General features: G+C 44.5%; 1 protein-coding gene across 1 annotated transcript in view; it reads left to right on the top strand.

Moving 5' to 3' along the window:
- Positions 1-19,602, top strand: part of LOC126199544 (protein O-mannosyl-transferase TMTC1-like) — a 648,409-nt gene that overhangs the window by 526,239 nt on the left and 102,568 nt on the right. Inside the window, exon 13 of the mRNA XM_049936465.1 lies at positions 17,865-18,005. Coding sequence (XP_049792422.1) covers positions 17,865-18,005 — 141 coding nt within the window. The remainder of the gene's footprint in view (positions 1-17,864; positions 18,006-19,602) is intronic.

Here is a 19,602-nt window from a genome sequence, read left to right as displayed (position 1 = left end):
TTGCCTTACTGTCTTGTCTGTTTTGCCTGTGGACTTACGAACCGTGTCAACACTGCTGTCGATAACAGGTAAAATCAGATAAGAAAGGTGTGCATTCACCTGGCTGAAATGTTACCAGTCAGGCTGTGAGCCCACGTGGGCCTGGTCTCAAGGAGCACTATCGAAAAGTAACTTGGGCTAAACATAGCTGGTGGTTTAAAGAGTTCCTTGACAATCTAGAGACTAAGTTCTCGTTTTTCCTCCGAAAATTAATTGTGAATTGAGGAAACAGATATACGCAGATTGGCCAAAACATTGTGATTACTGTTCATCGTGAAATTTTTATGACACCTTGTGGCGTTACAAACTTGTGAAGGCCGCTTGGCCGAGCGATTCTAGGCGCTTCAGTCCGGGACCGCGCTGCTGCTACGGCCGCAGGTTCGAATCCTGCCTCGGGCGTGGCTATGTGTGATGTCCTTAGGTTAATTAGGTTTAAGTAGTTCTAAGTCTAGGGGACTGAAGACCCTAAATGTTAAGTCCCATAGTGCTTAGAGCCTTTTGAGCCAGACTTGTTAAGCGATAAGGAAAGACTGTAGATGGGGCAGAGACGAAGAGGGTAGCATCCACGTGTTTCGGCAACAACTGCAGACCAGACTTTGCACAATGCTGCTCTCCCATAGCCACCTCCGTGACAAGAGGCGGTCACCTGTTACAGAATAGCTGGTCAGAGCGATAGTAAATACACGCCGCTCAGCCATTGACTGGTTCTCGGACTACAGCCGATATCATGACAGTCCCCACACCAGCGGTCTATCCGTTGTAGCGCCGAGCAGCTTCAGGCTCACCAAGAAACGTCATCAGTTACCTGCTGACCTACGACCTGCTGCCAGACTGATTGCTCTGAGTCTCGTGCCAGCGCAACCAAGTGAAAGCCACGTTTCGGGTTTCTTTGTATAGCATTCCGGGTAGTTCCAAGAATCCTCGTTTCGGCGAAAGACCTCTGCACGCCTTACCTGCTGTTGAAAACAGCCTTCAGCGTAAGCTTACTTACTGCTGGGTGGCGTCTTCCTTGATTTAGCACCTCGTCGGCCGCTCATCTTTTGCTGAGGTGTGACAACCCACTGCCTGACGTTCACACCAAATGCGGTTGGGTCAAGTACGTTTTGGGGAGTTACGCTGAAGTAGAACTCCGCTACTTAGATGATCACACACGCTGCTGGAACGGCGAAAGTCTGTTCTAGGAATGTTGTGCTGAATGAAGAACATGTATACTCAATGAGCTTCTCTGACTCTACGCTAACAGCGGAACTGGTAAAGCCCGCAGTTGCCACAGCCGCCTCTCTGAGCAGATGCAATGTCCTGTCTAATAGTAATGACAGCATCGCCGATGGCATTACACTAACGACATTACTGGCAGCAAAAGGGGAAACATGCTGACATAATGCCAGATTGTTACGACGCAGCACTTGGGAACGAGCAACTCGGAGACGATGAACCTAGTCGTGTTTTCCTGTGCTTCTGTGTTGAGCATCTACGGAAAATGGTTGAGCCTATGTACACACCAATAACACTCTTAGATCCTTCCTATAAGTACGATACTGGTCGCATCAGGAGATACTGAACAGCTGGCACCAGAAATGAGGGAAACGTTTACGACAACACACACACACACACACACACACACACAGCTGGAGACGCTGTCCCAATTAGAGCTTTCCAGGAAACGCCAGGAACAGAATCATGTGTAGCAAACACCACCGGGCATTCAAACAGCAAGCTCTTCGTATGGGCATCCGACTAGAACACAGCTATCACGGCGTCCACTCAAATAGGTCCCATTCGGCTGCTCGGTGGTACTTCATGTTTCCCCATGTACGGTGTACTCCCAGTTCTGCTCTGTGTGTCCATTTGATCTCGCAAGCTGCTTCGCACCTGCGCTGGTGTCATGACGCTCTCGGTAACAGCGCACTCATGGAGCTGTGCTGCCTCATCCGCAAATCTGTTCGTGTGGGTTTCCAAACTGCCACGACTGAGTGACGTCTTGTGATGGCACAGCTCCACGGAAGCGACTAGACACAGGTGTAGACTAGACTAGAACATAACAGATTAATGGAAGTGCATGAAGTGCTATTTATCTAACAAGGTATCCTGATCAAGGTACGAAGGGCGTTAAGTAAGTAATACAATGGTTTTTTTTCTGAAAGTGACTGATTTATTTAGGATTACAGTACACCATTTTATTCTCCAGTCTTGTGGTTCCAAAACCCTATTTTCCAACATAATCTTCGTTCATGCAACGGCCTCACGCCACATTACAGGGAGGGCCCGTATGTCCACAGGGTACCGTTCTACCGATCGCCATCGGAACCAAAGTGTTGCTGCATCTATAACCTCCCCATCATCCACGTACTGCTTCCCGCAGAGTAAATTCTTCTTTGGGCTAAACTGATGGAAGCTCCGGGCTGTAGGGTGCATGAGGAAGAAACCTCCAATGAATATAAAGAAATTCAGAGCCTGCAGCCGTCCCTTCGATAATATTTATTACTTAGATGCCTGTTTCGGTGATTCAGTACACCATCTTCAGGCGTTAGTCGACGCTGACGGGATGACATCTAATCGTATATTGGTAGTTGATGTTAGTAGACACAGCATCGCTGTTGCAGTTGTCTACTGAAGCTTGTTCTTAGATGTTGGTCACTGACAGTTTCATGTATACAATTGGAGTTTACCCCCTCAGCCTGAGACCTGAGATGATGTATTGAATCAATAAAACTAGTGGTTATATAATAAATAAAATTGATAGGATGGCTGCATCTGTTCCATTTTATTACGTCCTTCAAAGCTTCTATCTGAAGGATGGACGAAGAAAAACAATCTACTGAAGTACAGGCCTGTGTGAGGCCTTGCACCGTCATGGAGAAGGAGAAGTTCGTTTGCATCCGTCGATCATCTCGAACGAGAGTGTCCACACGCTCCGGCACTGCAGGAGTCTCCGCCACGTGCGACCGGCCGGCACGCCGGAGAGCGTACAGGTATGTGCGACCTTGTTTCAGTGAAAGACGCCTCGAACAACGACTAATAGTGCTCTTTTTCACTTCCACGTCTCCGTAGACATTCTGCATGCACCTGTGAATATGTAGGATGCTCTTGTTTTCCACTAAAAGTGGAAAGTCAATGAGGGCTCTCCGCGTGAAACGCAGTTCCGTTACAGATGCCATTTTGAAGGCTGCGCGTAGTGCCGACAGTATAGGGACTTGGTGAAACAACTGAAGCTGAAGCAGAAACAATCCACGATGTACTACAACAAATTCTCCATATTTTCAATCGGAGTCGGCCGAGAAAAGAAGTGTTGCAATTCTTATTGAATGCTCGTCGTACAAAGATGATTTTACAATGTTATTAAGATAAAACATAGTGTAGGTTGCATTATAGTACGGTCAAATTTTCTGGTTTTTATTCTTGATACATGGTCATTAGGAATAAACCTATGAGAAATATCAAAAAGCGCACACTGTTCCACCAACATGACTGTCTATTTAAAATTTGTATGCGATAACTTTCTATAGCTTACTGTTCGTATGTACAAATAGAATTCGAGAGATCGACTTTAAGTCCCAATGATTCTGGTGGAAACTTTCGTAAGTCCTGTCAGTAGCATAACATCCAAATATCGGGAAATGACATTTTAGCAAGATTAGTAAAGACCTACTGTAATTCATGGGTGCACCAGTGTATATGGGAAAACGACCTTTGCCCGATAACGCCTGTAGTAAAAATAAAACGGCCCTTTTAACATTCATACTGATTTGTCGACTGACTGCCACAACAACTGTGGAGTACCTCTTTCGTGCGTTTAAATAACAGTGAATAATGCTTCAATGTCGTTGTCAATAACATCACACGGAATAAAACCTCCTGCCCTCCACTGCCTCGCCAAAATAATTCGGTGTTAACAAATGCTTTCGCCAAACCAATGTTTTCTTGCCTATGACAAATAGTTTATTTCCACAAACATACTCACATCCATATTTACATGAAACAGGTACAAATATCAAATCACAATACTTTTCATACACCTATTTACATCGATAAGTTACTCGTCCGTTTTAACTGAATGGTCGTGCATTATTTCAGCTAGCTTCTATATGTAAAAGTGGAGATCAGATGAAAATGGTAGCATAAAGAGATTGTCATTGCGTTATGATCGCAATGCAGGAAATCATGTCTGTCAGCTATTTTTCATTTCCATATGTTTCCATGAAATAGTGGAAACAGACATGCATTTACAGAAGGTAGGGTCTGTTCGGATATTTTGTTATTCTGAATAACCGTCTCTATCCTTAATATCTTTTTCCAATGCCTATCCCTTGGTTAGTGGTCGTACGTGATGTTAGTTTAAACACCCACTGATGCGACGAAAATAATGGCTGCCACCAGAAAGATATAACTACCGCCTCACGTGAGAGGGGCAACGGCCTTGCCGCAGTGGATTCACCGGTTGCCGTCAGATCACCGATGTTAAGCGCTGTCGCGCGTGGCCGGAACTTGGATGGGTGACCACCAAGCCGCCATGCGCTGTTGCCATTTTTCGGGGTGCACTCAGCCTCATGATGCCAACTGAGGAGCTACTCGACCAAATAGTAGTGGCTCCGATCAAAGAAAACCATCACAGCGACCGGGAGAGCGGTGTGCTGACCACACGCCCTTCCTATACGCATCCCAAACTGAGGATGACACGGCGGTTGGATGGTCCCGATGGGCCAATTGTGTCCTGAAGGCGGAGTGCCCTGCCTCACGTGAGAGCTACCTTCTTCCAGAAGCTGTCTATCGCGGTAGGCTGTACGGCGTCCAACGTTCTGCGGTCCACTGGGAGGTGCTAGGTTGGAGACGAATTCTCACTGCAAACTCTGATAATTAAAAAGAAATCACACTTCTTACAAACTGGTGTTCTAGAGATTAATGTGATAACATGAACATTTCAGGTGAGTTGTAGAGATGGCTTTTCGCTGGGTTATATATTAAATACACTGTTTACCGAAACATAGTGTGATTTGACCGATAAAAAATCCACTCACCAAGCGGCGACAGGAGAAAATGCATATAAAAGTTGTGGAAATGTGCAAGCATCCTGAGCAGTTCTTCTGGCAGAAGGACTGAAAGCGAAAGAAGAGGGGTGAAAGAAAAGGCTACCGAGTTCTAGGAAACGGAGTTTTCGTGTGCAACAATGGACACTGGCTACTGTATATCACAACTCTGTCATTTAGACAAAACACCACCTTCCTTTATTTCCTACGCAGTTTCTGTTAGCGAAGCATATACTCACATTCTCTGATAACGACTGATCTCTTCTTGTACTTTCGATATGTTGATTATTCGTATCGATAAAGTTCACTTGTTTCGCAGCAGTTTTCTGATGAAGTTGAAATTCTCAAAATCTTGCTTCTTGCATCTTCTTTCTCTTATGTCTCTTCGTCTTCAGCGATGAATTTCGAAAATCATGGTGTCACCTGAAATTTTGTGATTTCACTGCATCAGTGCTGATATAATTTGCTGGCAACTTCGACGCTACACTCGTCCCTGCAAGCTTAAACTGGTTTTTCTGTGTCAGTACTATAATTATCTCTCCACGTAACATCTTCTGATTATAATCACAAAAAATTACCGCCTTTCGCGTAGTTAGCACTGTTTAGTACTAACTAAAAGAGGAGCCCGTTCTGTCCTTCCTTACATAGCCGCGTTCAAGCTTCAACTAAATTCGCATAAATATATGGTGTTATTTTTTTTTTTTGCATATTACACCGTTACTACTAAAAAAGCATCTTCCTTTCACAAGAAATGACTGATTTTATTTTTACTGGCACATCCCTTCCGTCCAACGTTGCACTACCCCTCCCGGTATCAGCTATCCATCTTCAGTTGTCACTTCCTTCTTAACAGTTATTTTCCAGATAACATTTCTCCTATCGGCAGAAAATAGTTTCTTTCTCATGCACATTACGTAGAAATCGTACAGAACACGAGACACAAACTTTTATGTTACGTAGAACACGACAAAATAGAGACGGAACACTTAGGAAACGTCACGTTTTATATATTACATAAAATTATAATTTCATGTATTGTTTACCATTGAAATTTTTTCGTTGTCATAAGACTGAGACGAGGACTTTTCCATTCTCTAATACATTTACGCCAAGAAACACAATATATTTGTACCGTTCACTGTGGCCTGTTAACTGTATAATGTACTAAAACAAACCCTGCTCGCCATCACTCCAATACTGAATCTGCATGTCATGAAACAAAACGACTGTATGGCGTAAATGAGCGATACGCCTCCATTAGCGTTGTTCGGCTCAAATGGCTCTGAGCGCTATGGGACTTAACATCTGAGGTCATCAGTCCCCTAGAACTTAGAAATACTTAGACCTAACTAAAGGACATCACACACATCAATGCCGGAGGCAGGATTCGAACCTGCGACCTTAGCAGTCGCGCGGTTCCAGACTGAAGCGCCTAGAACCGCTATGCCACCACGGCCCGCCGTTGTTCAGCCTCCTATCATTCTGTCTGAAGTCACATTTGCAGATATTTGTGTTGAAGATGAGATAAAATGATTAGGACAACACCCAGTCCCCGAGCGAAGAAAATATCTGACCGTTCAGGTTATCGAACCCAAGAGCCCGAAACCGAACGAAAGCGACGCTAACCACTAGACACGAGCTGTGGATTGTACGTGATGCATGTATATCTAAAATTTTGTTCCTTTCGCAATAGTTTCAGACATTTCATCACTTTTTGTACTGATGTCATCATGTCACTCTCTAAATGAGTTTTATACTATTCAAGACGGGTTGAAAGAATTTCCAAACCCATAGCGCGTCTGGCCTGGAAGCTGTATTCGGATGTTGTTACTGCGGAGGTCGTCCGCGAAACGCGTTACATGTCGCTTCGCGTTACGTCACGCTTCCTGTTTACAATTCTGACAGTATTTCGTAATAGAACGCCACCCGTGACAGACACATGCAATTTCCGGCTTCCGCGTGTTTCGCTCCTCCCCTGGGCCGTTCTCTCCGCTATCCCTTACTCTCCACCTCCCGCACCATCCTCCATCCCCCACCCCCCTCTCTCTCTCTTTCTGTGTGTGTGTGTGTGTGTGTGTATGTGTGTGTGTGTGTGTGTGTCAGGCTGCCCGAGGCACGGTCATTACTTACGGCTCCACCACAGAGGCTATTGTTCGCCGGCACTTCAGTGAGCGCGATGTACGCCGCGTGTCGCCGAAGTGCAAGGGCGCAGTTTATTATGCGTCCTTTCTTCCCCGCGCCAGGAAATACGGTGCACGGGGTTCCCAAACAGCTGACGCTTCGCCAAGAGACCCGACGCCTCTTGTGGCTCAGCGTTCTAGTCTTCCAGAAGGTACCAGACACTGTCAGCTTCCTGTCAGTTCACTATAAACGAAGGAATCCACACCATATCTCCCCAGTTACGGGAAGGTTTAGAATCTGACGACACCTCAGTCTGTCGTTGTTACACGCCGCCACCTAAATATATAAGTTGTCCTCTCCTCAGTTTCAAAGCGCCATAATTGCCCGGAACTATAATAATAATTAACTACATGAAAAATTTCTGAGACAGTAATTATTTATGTATGACAGAGCTCAGGAGATGACTTAAACCCTACTTCCAAGTAATATCACTTCAGAGAAATACTTCACTTCTAAATCTCTTTCAAAACTAAACATGTGATGCAACTGACATCAGAGCTCTACAGCAACAAACTGGAGCAACTCAATCAACATCATAAATTACATCATAAAATAGTACTTGTGTATCCCAGTTTATCTTTATTGCATTGTTGATGTTATTGTTGTCTTCAGTCCTAAGACTGGTTTGACGCAGCTCTCCATGCTACTCTATCCTGTGCAAGCTTCTTCGTCTCCCAGTACCTACTACAAACTACATCCTTCTGAATCTGCTTAGTGTATTCATCTCTTGGTCTCCCTCTACGATTTTTAACCTCCACGCTGCCTTCCAATTGGTGACCCCTTGATGCCTCAGAACATGTCCTACCAACCAATCCCTTCGTCTAGTCAATTTGTGCCACAAATTCCTCTTCTCCCCAATTCTGTTCAATACCTCCTTATTAGTTATGTGATCTACCCATGTAATCATCAACATTCTTCTGTAGCACCACATTTCGGAAGCTTCTATTCTCTTCTTGTCCAAACTATTTATCTTCCATGTTTCACTTCCATACATGGCTGCACTCCATACAAATACTTTCAGGCACGACTTCCTTACACTTAAATCTATTCTCGGTGTTAACAAATTTCGCTTCTTCAGACACGCTTTCCTTGTCATTGCCAGTCTACATTTTATATTCTCTACTTCGTCCATCATCAGTTATTTTGCTCCCCAAATAGCAAGACTCCTTTACTACTTTAAGTGTCTCATTTCCTAATCTAATTCCCTCAGCATCAGCCGACTTAATTTGACTACATTCCATTATCCTCGTTTTGCTTTTGTTGATGTTCATCTTATATCCTCCTTTCAAGACACTGTCCATTCCGTTCAACTGCTCTTCCAAGTTCTTTTGCTGTCTCTGACAGAATTACAATGTCATCGGCAAACCTCAAACTTTTTATTTCTTTTCCATGGATATTAATACCTACTCCGAACTTTTCTTTTGTTTCCTTTACTGCTTGCTCAATATACAGATTGAATAGCATCTCGTAGAGGCTACAACCCTGTCTCACTCCCTTCCCAACCTCTGATTCCCTTTCATGTCCCTCGACTCTTATAATTGACATCTGGTTTCTGTACTTTATTTCATACAGAACTATAACTGAGAAAACATGTGTGTAAACAATCCAATCGCGTAAATAGTGGGTTTGCTGTTTCTCTGAGTTAATAGGCTACGACTTGTTCGTAGCTTTTAATGCGGTGTGTTTCTTTCCTGTCTTCCTACACTCCATTTCCTGTAGCTTGCCTGTTCTACAATTAAATCACGAAAAGTGCCGGGTTTCTTGTTGACAGCAGATATGGTCACGCTATTAATGTGCACCTGTTCAACTCTGTAACGTTATCAGCCGTTGTCTCTATTAAACCCAGCACATGTGAGCTATATTAATTCACTGAACCTTGATAATTCATGAGATATATACAAGGGCCGTTTTTTTCAACCTCCTATCACTTACTATAGAAGCCACGCGAGTGCAGTAAGTGGACAAGCGCTGTATGCTACTGCGCAACTCTCGCACTACACACTCCGACATTGCCGACCTCAAGGCGTCAGACTACGTTGCTCCCATCAAATGTGAATTACGAAGTGAAATTCGGTTTCTGCAAGCATAAGGGCATAGTGCAGCTGAAGTTCATCGTAAAATGAGGCGAGTGTACGATGATAACTTCATGACTGATGGTGTTGTGCGTGAATGGTGCCGAAAGTTTAAAGATGGCCGAAATGACGTGCATGATGAAGGGGGCCAAGGACGCAAGTCTGTCGTTACAGCCGACCTTGTTGAACGAATTGAAAGAATGGTTAGAGATAATCACAGGTTCACCATAACTGCTTTGTCTATGGAAATTCCGGAAGTTTCAAGATCTCTCTTACACTCTATCGTTACTGAACATTTAGGCTACAAAAACTTTGTGCTCATTGGGTTCCAAAAATGTTGACGGATGCCCACAGAAGCCACCGAATGGCGTCGGCATTGAATTTCCTTGAGCGTTATCACGATCAAGGAGAGAACTTTTTGAAATCAGTAGTTACTGGAGATGAAACTTGGATCCAGTACGACACACCGGAAACAAAACGAAAATCACAACAATGGATGCATTCAGATTCACCAAACAAACCAAAGTAATTCCAACAAACATTCAACAACAGAAAGGATATTACTACTGTGTTTTGGGACCAAGAGATGTGTTGCTTGTAGAGTTCATTCAGCCCAGAACAACTATCAATGCAGCTGCTTATTGTGAAACTTTACGATGTTTGAGGAGAGCCATTCAAAGCAAACAATGAGGAATTCTGACTTCAGGAATTGTGTTGATCCATGCCAACACTCTTCCACACACTGCTGGCACAACCCAACGGCTCCTTGAACAATTTCAGTGGGACATTTTCGATCATCCGCCGTACAATTCTGACCTGGCACACAGCGGTTTTCGCCTTTTTCATTAACTGAAGACATGGCAAGAAGGGCAGGACTTTCAACCAACGCAGACCTACAAAACAACGTCAACGCTCATTTGAAATTATTGGCAGCAATATTTTTGCAAGAGGGTATTGCAAAGCTTGTCCACAGGTACGATAAATACATCAATCTTTTCGGTGATTATGTTGAAAAGTAAACGTAAGTGTACAAAACTTTTGGTATAAAATAAATGTTTTCTATGAACTTGACTTTCATTTCTAGCCTATCGGATGTTGAAAAAAGAAACGGTCCTCGTAATTTGCTATCGCAGGAGACATTATAATAATATAGCGCAACACCACCATTAGCCGTAATAATGACTTCCCAAAGAAAGCAGATGCTGACAGATGTGAAAATTACCGACCTATCAGTTTAATAAGTCACAGCGGCAAAATACTAACGCGAATTCTTTACAGACGAATGGAAAAACTGATGGAAGCCGACTTCGGGAAAGATCAGTTTGGATTCCGTAGAAATATCGGAACACGTGAGGCAATACTGACCCTACGACTTATCTTAGAAGATAGATTAAGGAAAGGCTAACCTACGTTTCTAGCATTTGTAGACTTAGAAAAAGATTTGAGAATGTTGACTGGAATACTCTCTTTCAAATTCTGAAGGTGGCAGTGGTCAAATGCAGGAAGCGAAAGCTATTTACAATTTGTACAGAAACCAGATGGCACTTATAAGAGTAGTGGGGCATGAAAGGGAAGCAGTGGTTGGGAATGGAGTGAGACAAGGTGGTAGCCTATCCCCGAAGTTATTCACTCTGTATATTGAGGAAGCAGTAACGGAAACAAAAGAAAAATTCGGAGTAGGTATTAAAATCCATGGAGAAGAAGTAAAAACGTTGAGGTTCACCGGTGACATTGTAATTCTATCAGATGAAGCAAAGGACCTGCAAGAGCAATTGAACGCAATGGACAGTGTCTTGAAAGGAGAATATAAGATGAACATCAACAAAAGCAAAACGAGGATAATGGAATGTAGTCGAATTATGTCGGATGATGCTGAGGGAATTACACTCCTGGAAATGGAAAAAAGAACACATTGACACCGGTGTGTCAGACCCACCATACTTGCTCCGGACACTGCGAGAGGGCTGTACAAGCAATGATCACACGCACGGCACAGCGGACACACCAGGAACCGCGGTGTTGGCCGTCGAATGGCGCTAGCTGCGCAGCATTTGTGCACCGCCGCCGTCAGTGTCAGCCAGTTTGCCGTGGCATACGGAGCTCCATCGCAGTCTTTAACACTGGTAGCATGCCGCGACAGCGTGGACGTAAACCGTATGTGCAGTTGACGGACTTTGAGCGAGGGCGTATAGTGGGCATGCGGGAGGCCGGGTGGACGTACCGCCGAATTGCTCAACACGTGGGGCGTGAGGTCTCCACAGTACATCGATGTTGTCGCCAGTGGTCGGCGGAAGGTGCACGTGCCCGTCGACCTGGGACCGGACCGCAGCGACGCACGGATGCACGCCAAGACCGTAGGATCCTACGCAGTGCCGTAGGGGACCGCACCGCCACTTCCCAGCAAATTAGGGACACTGTTGCTCCTGGAAACAAAAGAAAAATTCGGATTAGGTATTAAAATCCACGGAGAAGAAATAAAAACGTTGAGGTTCGCTGGGCTACGTTCCCGCACACCGTTAGGCCGTCTTCCGCTCACGCCCCAACATCGTGCAGCCTGCCTCCAGTGGTGTCGCGACAGGCGTGAATGGAGGGACGAATGGAGACGTGTCGTCTTCAGCGATGAGAGTCGCTTCTGCCTTGGTGCCAATGATGGTCGTATGCGTGTTTGGCGCCGTGCAGGTGAGCGCCACAATCAGGACTGCATACGACCGAGGCACACTGGGCCAACACCCGGCATCATGGTGTGGGGAGCGATCTCCTACACTGGCCGTACACCACTGGTGATCGTCGAGGGGACACTGAATAGTGCACGGTACATCCAAACCGTCATCGAACCCATCGTTCTACCATTCCTAGACCGGCAAGGGAACTTGCTGTTCCAACAGGACAATGCACGTCCGCATGTATCCCGTGCCACCCAACGTGCTCTAGAAGGTGTAAGTCAACTACCCTGGCCAGCAAGATCTCCGGATCTGTCCCCCATTGAGCATGTTTGGGACTGGATGAAGCGTCGTCTCACGCGGTCTGCACGTCCAGCACGAACGCTGGTCCAACTGAGGCGCCAGGTGGAAATGGCATGGCAATCCGTTCCACAGGACTACATCCAGCATCTCTAAGATCGTCTCCATGGGAGAATAGCAGCCTGCATTGCTGCGAAAGGAGGATATACACTCTACTAGTGCCGACATTGTGCATGCTCTGTTGCCTGTGTCTATGTGCCTGTGGTTCTGTCAGTGTGATCATGTGATGTATCTGACCCCAGGAATGTGTCAATAAAGTTTCCCCTTCCTGGGACAATGAATTCACGGTGTTCTTATTTCAATTTCCAGGAGTGTATATTACGAAATGAGACACTTAAAGTAGTAAATGAGTTTTGCTATTTGGGGAGCAAAATAACGGATGATGGTCGAAGTAGAGAGGATATAAAATGTAGACCGGCAGTGACAAGGAAAGCGTTTCTGAAGAAGCGAAATTTGTTAACATCGAGTATTGATTTAAGAGTCAGGAAGTCGTTTCTGAAAGTATTTGCATGGAGTGTAGTCATCTATGGAAGTGGGAGATGGACGATAAATAGTCTGGACAAGAGGACAATAGAAGCTTTCGAAATGTGGTGCTACAGAAGAATGCTGAAGATTAGATGGGTAGATTACATAACTAATGAGGAGGTACGAAGAAAATTGGGGTGATGAGAAATTTGTGGCACAACTTGACTAGAACAAGGAATAGATTGGTAGGACACATTCTGAGGCGTCAACGGATCACAAATTTAGTATTGGAGGGCAGCGTGAAGGGTAAAAGTCGTAGAAGGAGATCAAGAGATGAATACACTAAGCAGGTTCAGAAGGATGTAGGTTGCAGTAGATACTGGGCTGAGCAGTGTCTACATTACGGGAACAACTGACACTAGCTGTATCTGGCATGCCGCTTGAATTTTTGCGTGCAACAGCCGGACAGGCTAACTTCAGTGCCAATTAACTTTGTAACGACGTAACGTAGCCAATTAATTTGTCAACAGTAATTGATTTATCAGCACAACCTACTCTGAAACCCTCTTGCAAGCTTTTCTGGCCCTTTCTGGCCACACGGTAGAAACCGCGCTTTAAATGTTTCCGTGCAGTTCACTTACCAGTACACTTTTGCGGAAAACAATTTAACGTCCTCTGCACACACGTATTGCCTGGCAGACTTCGTTGTGAGCTGTCCTACAATATCGGTCCTGCCCGCTCTGTGTACGCTCATGATTGCTGGATTATAACCACCAGTGAAATTTAACATCCAATGAAATCATTAGTTAAGCTAGAATGTGAATTTAAAGTCACTGAAATCATAATTGCAAAGGTGTCAATGTGAGTAGTGTCATCAGAATAGTTGCAAATGTGTAAAAGTGCCGGCGAAAGTGGTCGTGCGGTTCTAAGCGCTACAGTATGGAGCCGAGCAACCGCTACGGTCGCAGGTTCGAATCCTACCTCGGGCATGGATGTGTGTGATGACCTTAGGTTAGTTAGGTTTAATTAGTTCTAAGTTCTAGGCAACCGCTAACCTCAGAAGTTAAGTTGCTTAGTGCTCAGAGCCATTTGAACCATTTTGTGTAAAAGTATTTCAGCAGAAACTTAAATAATCAAAGTTATGCGCTTGGCGCCAATACTTACAGTGAAACATAACGGTCTCTAAGCACGCTTCAGCGCAACGCTTTTTTCGTTTCTCACGCTCTCCGGTCATCTGACTTTATGGGACGGGCATTTCTGTTGATCTTGCCTGCTCGTTCACTCGCAGCAGTGCGAGCGTTCATACTGTCTGTGGTACAACACGATAAAGCTGGGCTGATTTTGGGCGTCGGTACCACAATTTCACATTAAACAGCCAATTTAATTTTGACATTTATCATATCCGTGAGATGACAGAGCTCCCCATAAGAGCATGCAAATTAGAAGAAAGCAACGTCGTGCAGTGGCTTATCAAATGAAAAATATCAGGAGTGATTAAACTATGAAATTTTGGGTGATGCACTTCACACAGATATACTGATAAAGAAATTCATCAAACTATGAAAGGAAACTGTGGTGTCACCACCAGACACCACACTTGCTAGGTGGTAGCCTTTAAATAGGCCGCGGTCCGTTAGTATACGTCGGACCCGCGTGTCGCCACTATCAGTGATTGCAGACCGAGCGCCGCCACACTGCAGGTCTAGAGAGACTTCCTAGCACTCGCCCCAGTTGTACAACCGACTTTGCTAGCGATGGTTCACTGGCAAAATACGCTCTCATTTTGCCGAGACGATAGTTAGCATAACCTTCAGCTACGTCATTTGCTACGACCTAGCAAGGCGCCATTATCAGTTGCTAATGATATTGTAAAGAATGTACAGACAAGAGCTACGTTCAACATTAATGATTAAAGTTAAGTACTCCACCAAGTACCACCTTTTTTCTGAAGTCTAAATTCCTTGTCCTGTTCCAGACCTCACGCCAGCCTGCGTGAGCTTAAACGCGTGCCTTTCGGCTTCCTCCAAACTCCGTGGGTTGGCTCCTGCCAATCCACAACAGAAACAAAGGCTCGCTATAACAATCTAATCTATTACTAAAAGACATCAAACTATTTTATTCATTGAATCTAGGATACAGTCATTTATCAAGTGGACAACACACTGGAAATACATACTATGGCGTTGGAACAGGTAGGTAGATACGGGATAGAAATGATATAAAACCGTGTTGCCAATAAGGCCTATGATTGTGGAAAAAAGTTAATGAAATAAAGAAGGGTCCCGAAAAAGTAGAAACAAACATCAGTACTCTGCGCAAGGTTATGGTGGGTTCAGCTAGCTGGATGTGATAACAAGATCAGCAAAACGAAAAACCTGATGCTAAATAAACTATTTTTCACCCACCCCGCTTGGTGAATGAAAATACAGCCCATGCGTACGACTATAAATCTGTAGGAGAGCAAAAGACTGCCGCAGTATTGGCTGAGTATTCTAAGGAAGCACCAGCATCTGAGGGCTGCTCTCAATCAGATACATCTCACTCTGCAGCTGTAAGACGTTCCAAGAAGAAGTTTTCTATACTGTAGGCCCAAAGCAACTGTTCTATGACACCCTGAGGAGAAGAGTGTCCTTACTCTCCTCTATAAGACCTAGCTGGTTCTGCCAGCATCAATATGTCGCCGGACAACTGCACAGACCTTATGGGTTTTGGCCAACGATAATTTAATACGATTTTTCAGTGCCTGTGTTATTCCTATTTACGATGCAAAGTACCTTTGAACATGCACGCCTACGCAGGCCAAGCGCCTTTCAAGTAAAATGTCTCGTGTAAACGGGAATATACATAATGGATGTACGAATACAAGTTGTTGACACATGGTTGATTAAGTATGGACGTCTGGGTATAGCCTTGAGTGGTGTACGGACAGCCAAATTATAAAGCTATCACTCGCCATAAGCGGGAAAACCAGCGTTTGAGACCCAGTGTGGTACAAAATATTCATTGTCGTCATTCCATTCTGCAGCTGATGGTTGTCTACAAGGCAATTTGACGGACATGCAAATAAACGTCCTACTTTTATGGATTTTGCCATAGTAAACCATTGACGCATTTGGTTCCTTGGTGTTGGCAGTAAGGCAGAAAATATCCCACATTATGTAACAGATTTCTAGTAATGGCCAAGGAGGAGGAATCCATGTGCATACGCGTGGGACCTACCCCTTCTAACAGTTACTATCAGTCAATCACAGGACTCATTACTTAAACTTTACAAATATTCCAGCTCGCCTCTTCTGGCCATAACGGTCGGTCCGTCGTCACTTAAATTTGAACATATAATCCAGATGACCTCCTATGGGCATAACAGCAGGTCTGTCCTTACCTCCGATGAATGTAATGGTTGGTCCACCGTCGGAGCCACGTATTGTCTCGTGCCCTTCAAATTTATATGTCTGCTAAAATGGATTCCTTTGTCTCATGAACATTGAAGCTTAACGTTAGGTTCTCTGTCCCAGCTAACTGCTCCTGCTGTGCCCGACGGCCAGACTCCTTTACTCTGCATTTTACCTGCACAACGCTCTGCCTTTCAATAGAAATATGTTTACAACCCATGCGGTTCCCCCAAGTGATTATTCGCTGTCGCCAGCCAGTTAAAGGCCACAAGACTGTCGTAATTACAAGGCTTCTTCAACGTACCAAAAGAAAAGACATTAAAAACATAATGTGTGCAAGCTGATATTCGATGAATAAATATTAGGGCGACTGAAAATCTCAACGTATATCACTGAAACATGGCAAACAACATGACCGAGAATACAAAAGGCTATCCTTCGTAGTTAAAATTACAATTTTCGTAGGGTGCAAAGTCAATGAATAAAAAACTGAGTGAATGAAAACATCCCATCCCAAGCCATGTTTCACCGCCTCACTCTGCACTTGCCGATGGTTGCTGCGGGTCGCATAGGTGGCTCCATGTTGTCCTGATTATTGTTGGTAGATCCTTGTTACATGGCACTGGATGTTTTCCACCACTGACATTGTAATTCATTGGTTAGTCGCCTATGGACATTATGGTTTTAACTGTGGAGGTTTGGCCTCCTATATTTTCCGACATATTATTTTTCATGTTTTGGTCTTTATGTGCACCTCATCATGAGCCTATACGTCACGAATCCAGTAGTGCCTTTACATAATTGGTTCCAAATAGGGCAACTTACGAAGTTCTTTCCAAAATTATTGCACTTATAATTTAATTCTAGTTCTTGGCAAACAATTAACTTTCACAGCTGACGATGATCCTACCAAAGACTCGTTTGTGAAGAATTGTAATCATTCCCAGCTGTTATTATTGCTTGCAATTTTCAGTCAGAGTTAGTGGCTTGAATTGATTGAGTAGTGGGATATGCTAACTGGATTTTACAGAAGGTCACATGACAGTTCCTGGTAAAAGCTGCCTCTTAACGCAATGTAACTTTGACAAAGCAGAGCCCTATATGTTGTGATCCTTTGTACGGACACAAAGATTAACGCACGGACACTGCCTGTGCAGTTCAAACATTAAAATTCAGGAGCGACCAAGAACAAAATCAAACGGAACTTTTCTGCGCAGTCCACTTTTTGTACAGCTGCCGGAAAAACTCTTCAAGTCACTCCAGCTGCTGCCTCCTTTACAATGGTTGCATTATGTGCGGTCATCTTCGATATTCCCAACTACCTTTCGCCAGAAACGAGAAAACCTCTAACTAAGGACATTGAGGCTTTTACTGTGCCACGATTATTACTGCACAGATTCCAGCGATATTATGTCAATCTTACAATTGTGGCCTCTATTGCCCGTAGCTTGTTAAAATTTGCTGTCTCTGTATGATGTCTTTAGGGGAGTCCATTTCTCATTTGGGTGTGTAAGTACCTTGGAACATGAAGCACTGCCTGCCGTCTGTCGTGAAGACAGATACAGTGACAAACTGTGTCTGTGTGTGTGTGTGTGTGTGTGTGTGTGTGTGTGTGTGTGTGGTGGAGACCTGAGCGTTTCGCTAAGCAGACCTGCTTTGTGCTGCCCACAGACTGTGGCCAACGTACGCGAGCGCGCACAACAACCTGGGGACGTTGCTGCGTGCCGACGAGGCGGAGGCGCACTTCCTGGCCGCCATACGGCACGCGCCCGGCCACGTGCACGCCCACTACAACCTGGGACAGCTCTACCGGTGAGTGCCGCGCCTGTTAGTGGGAGCAGAAACTGGCCAATGAAAATTACTACATTCTGCTTGTGATACTGATTGCGTGAAAAGCATAAGTTTAAAATTATGGAATGGAGCGGCTTGGGACTACGGAATTCGTAGAGTCGCCGGCGACCCATGTGGGCTGCCGAAGTCGTGTTCCCTCTGGGCGGAGGTGGTGCTTCGGTTATGTATTTCTGAAGAGGGGGGGGGGGGGGGGGCAAGTGATACGTTGTGATCAACCAGGTTACTTACTGTAAAGTGTATCTCGGCTCGAAATTAGGTTACGGATCGTTATTTAGATTGATTTGATAGTGTAGGAGAGCAGAGACTTAATAGGAGCCAGACGAAACACGATTCGGCTTACACCCGCGGAGCTGTAAGGCACGTAATTTGTCTCGCGTTCTGCAAATCACCAAGTGTGCTTGGGTTCTGGCTGCAGCCGCGATTGAAACATCGTATGACGCTCTTAAGAAACTTTGACTTATGGACGAAATGAACGTTTCACGGTTACGAAAACTCACTGTGAGTTTAAGTGCGAATCAGTGGAGCGAAGGAGGCGATCATATACATAAACGCTATTGACCAAGTACAGACAACTAGAAATTTCAACAGACAGGAGGTATTTTCAACTGCTTCCTTCTTGGACCGATTTGGCATCGCACACTTACATAGACATTCACTTCTTTCTAGTCGGAAATGGATTAGGAAAGGGAATGACAGTGACATAAAGTAACCACTGCTGTGCTCTGTACAGTGGCCAGACGAGTACATATGTTGCAAAGGGGCCGCCCCTACTCGCTGTCGCCCATTTCGTCCACTCTTACGGTTTATGTAACGCTTGGCCAGCAATGAAAGTGACTGAAGTCTGAGAGCTAGAACGCCACAGTTTTGGCACCAAACTATGATTTTTGGTGTGGGTAGGGCGAGGTGTGAGCCATTTATGTTAGATTCCAGGCAACGTATGACACCGCGGAAAGAGCACGGAACGGTAATCCGAGGGCCGTTGCGTCCAGTCTCTAGCGAGATCTTATTTACATTTTTTTAAATTTTTGCGTTACTTACACTGCAAATAAGCCTTAATTTTCCCAATAATTCATTTCCTAGTATCTTCACAAAAGGCATAAAAGGAAAGGTAAATGAAAATTTCGGATAGAAAATAAATTTTCACGAACGTATTTTACTTACAGCGTCCATGACGACTCTGCAAATAACTTTCGAAGAAGGGATTGTAATTAAAGTGTAAAAGACTTCGTATTCCATTAGTTTCATTTTGACCTTCGATCAACGTTGCGCTCATTTGCTACGAACTGTGCGATGTGAGAAATCCTTTTATGAACGTACACCAAGTTTGGTTTTCTATAGAAACCTTAAAACAACACTGTTTTGTGAAAATGCAGCGTTTATAACAGCTGCAAGATACCAAAAGACAAACTGCTTCCTGGGTTTCACGGTGAGTATAGCCCCAAGACGTGTAAATCATTAACTGGAGAATAATAATAGGATCTAATTTTGTATAAGAACTTGTCGTGTACTCCTTACATTCTTTACCTGGAATTTTATACGCAGAGACTTCGTGAATCTA

The sequence above is a fragment of the Schistocerca nitens genome, chromosome 8 (assembly GCF_023898315.1).
Source record: "Schistocerca nitens isolate TAMUIC-IGC-003100 chromosome 8, iqSchNite1.1, whole genome shotgun sequence".
NCBI classification, from domain to species: Eukaryota; Metazoa; Arthropoda; class Insecta; order Orthoptera; family Acrididae; genus Schistocerca; species Schistocerca nitens.
The sequence above is the reverse complement of the archived record's forward strand: the minus strand, read 5'-3'. Positions and strand labels throughout refer to the sequence as shown.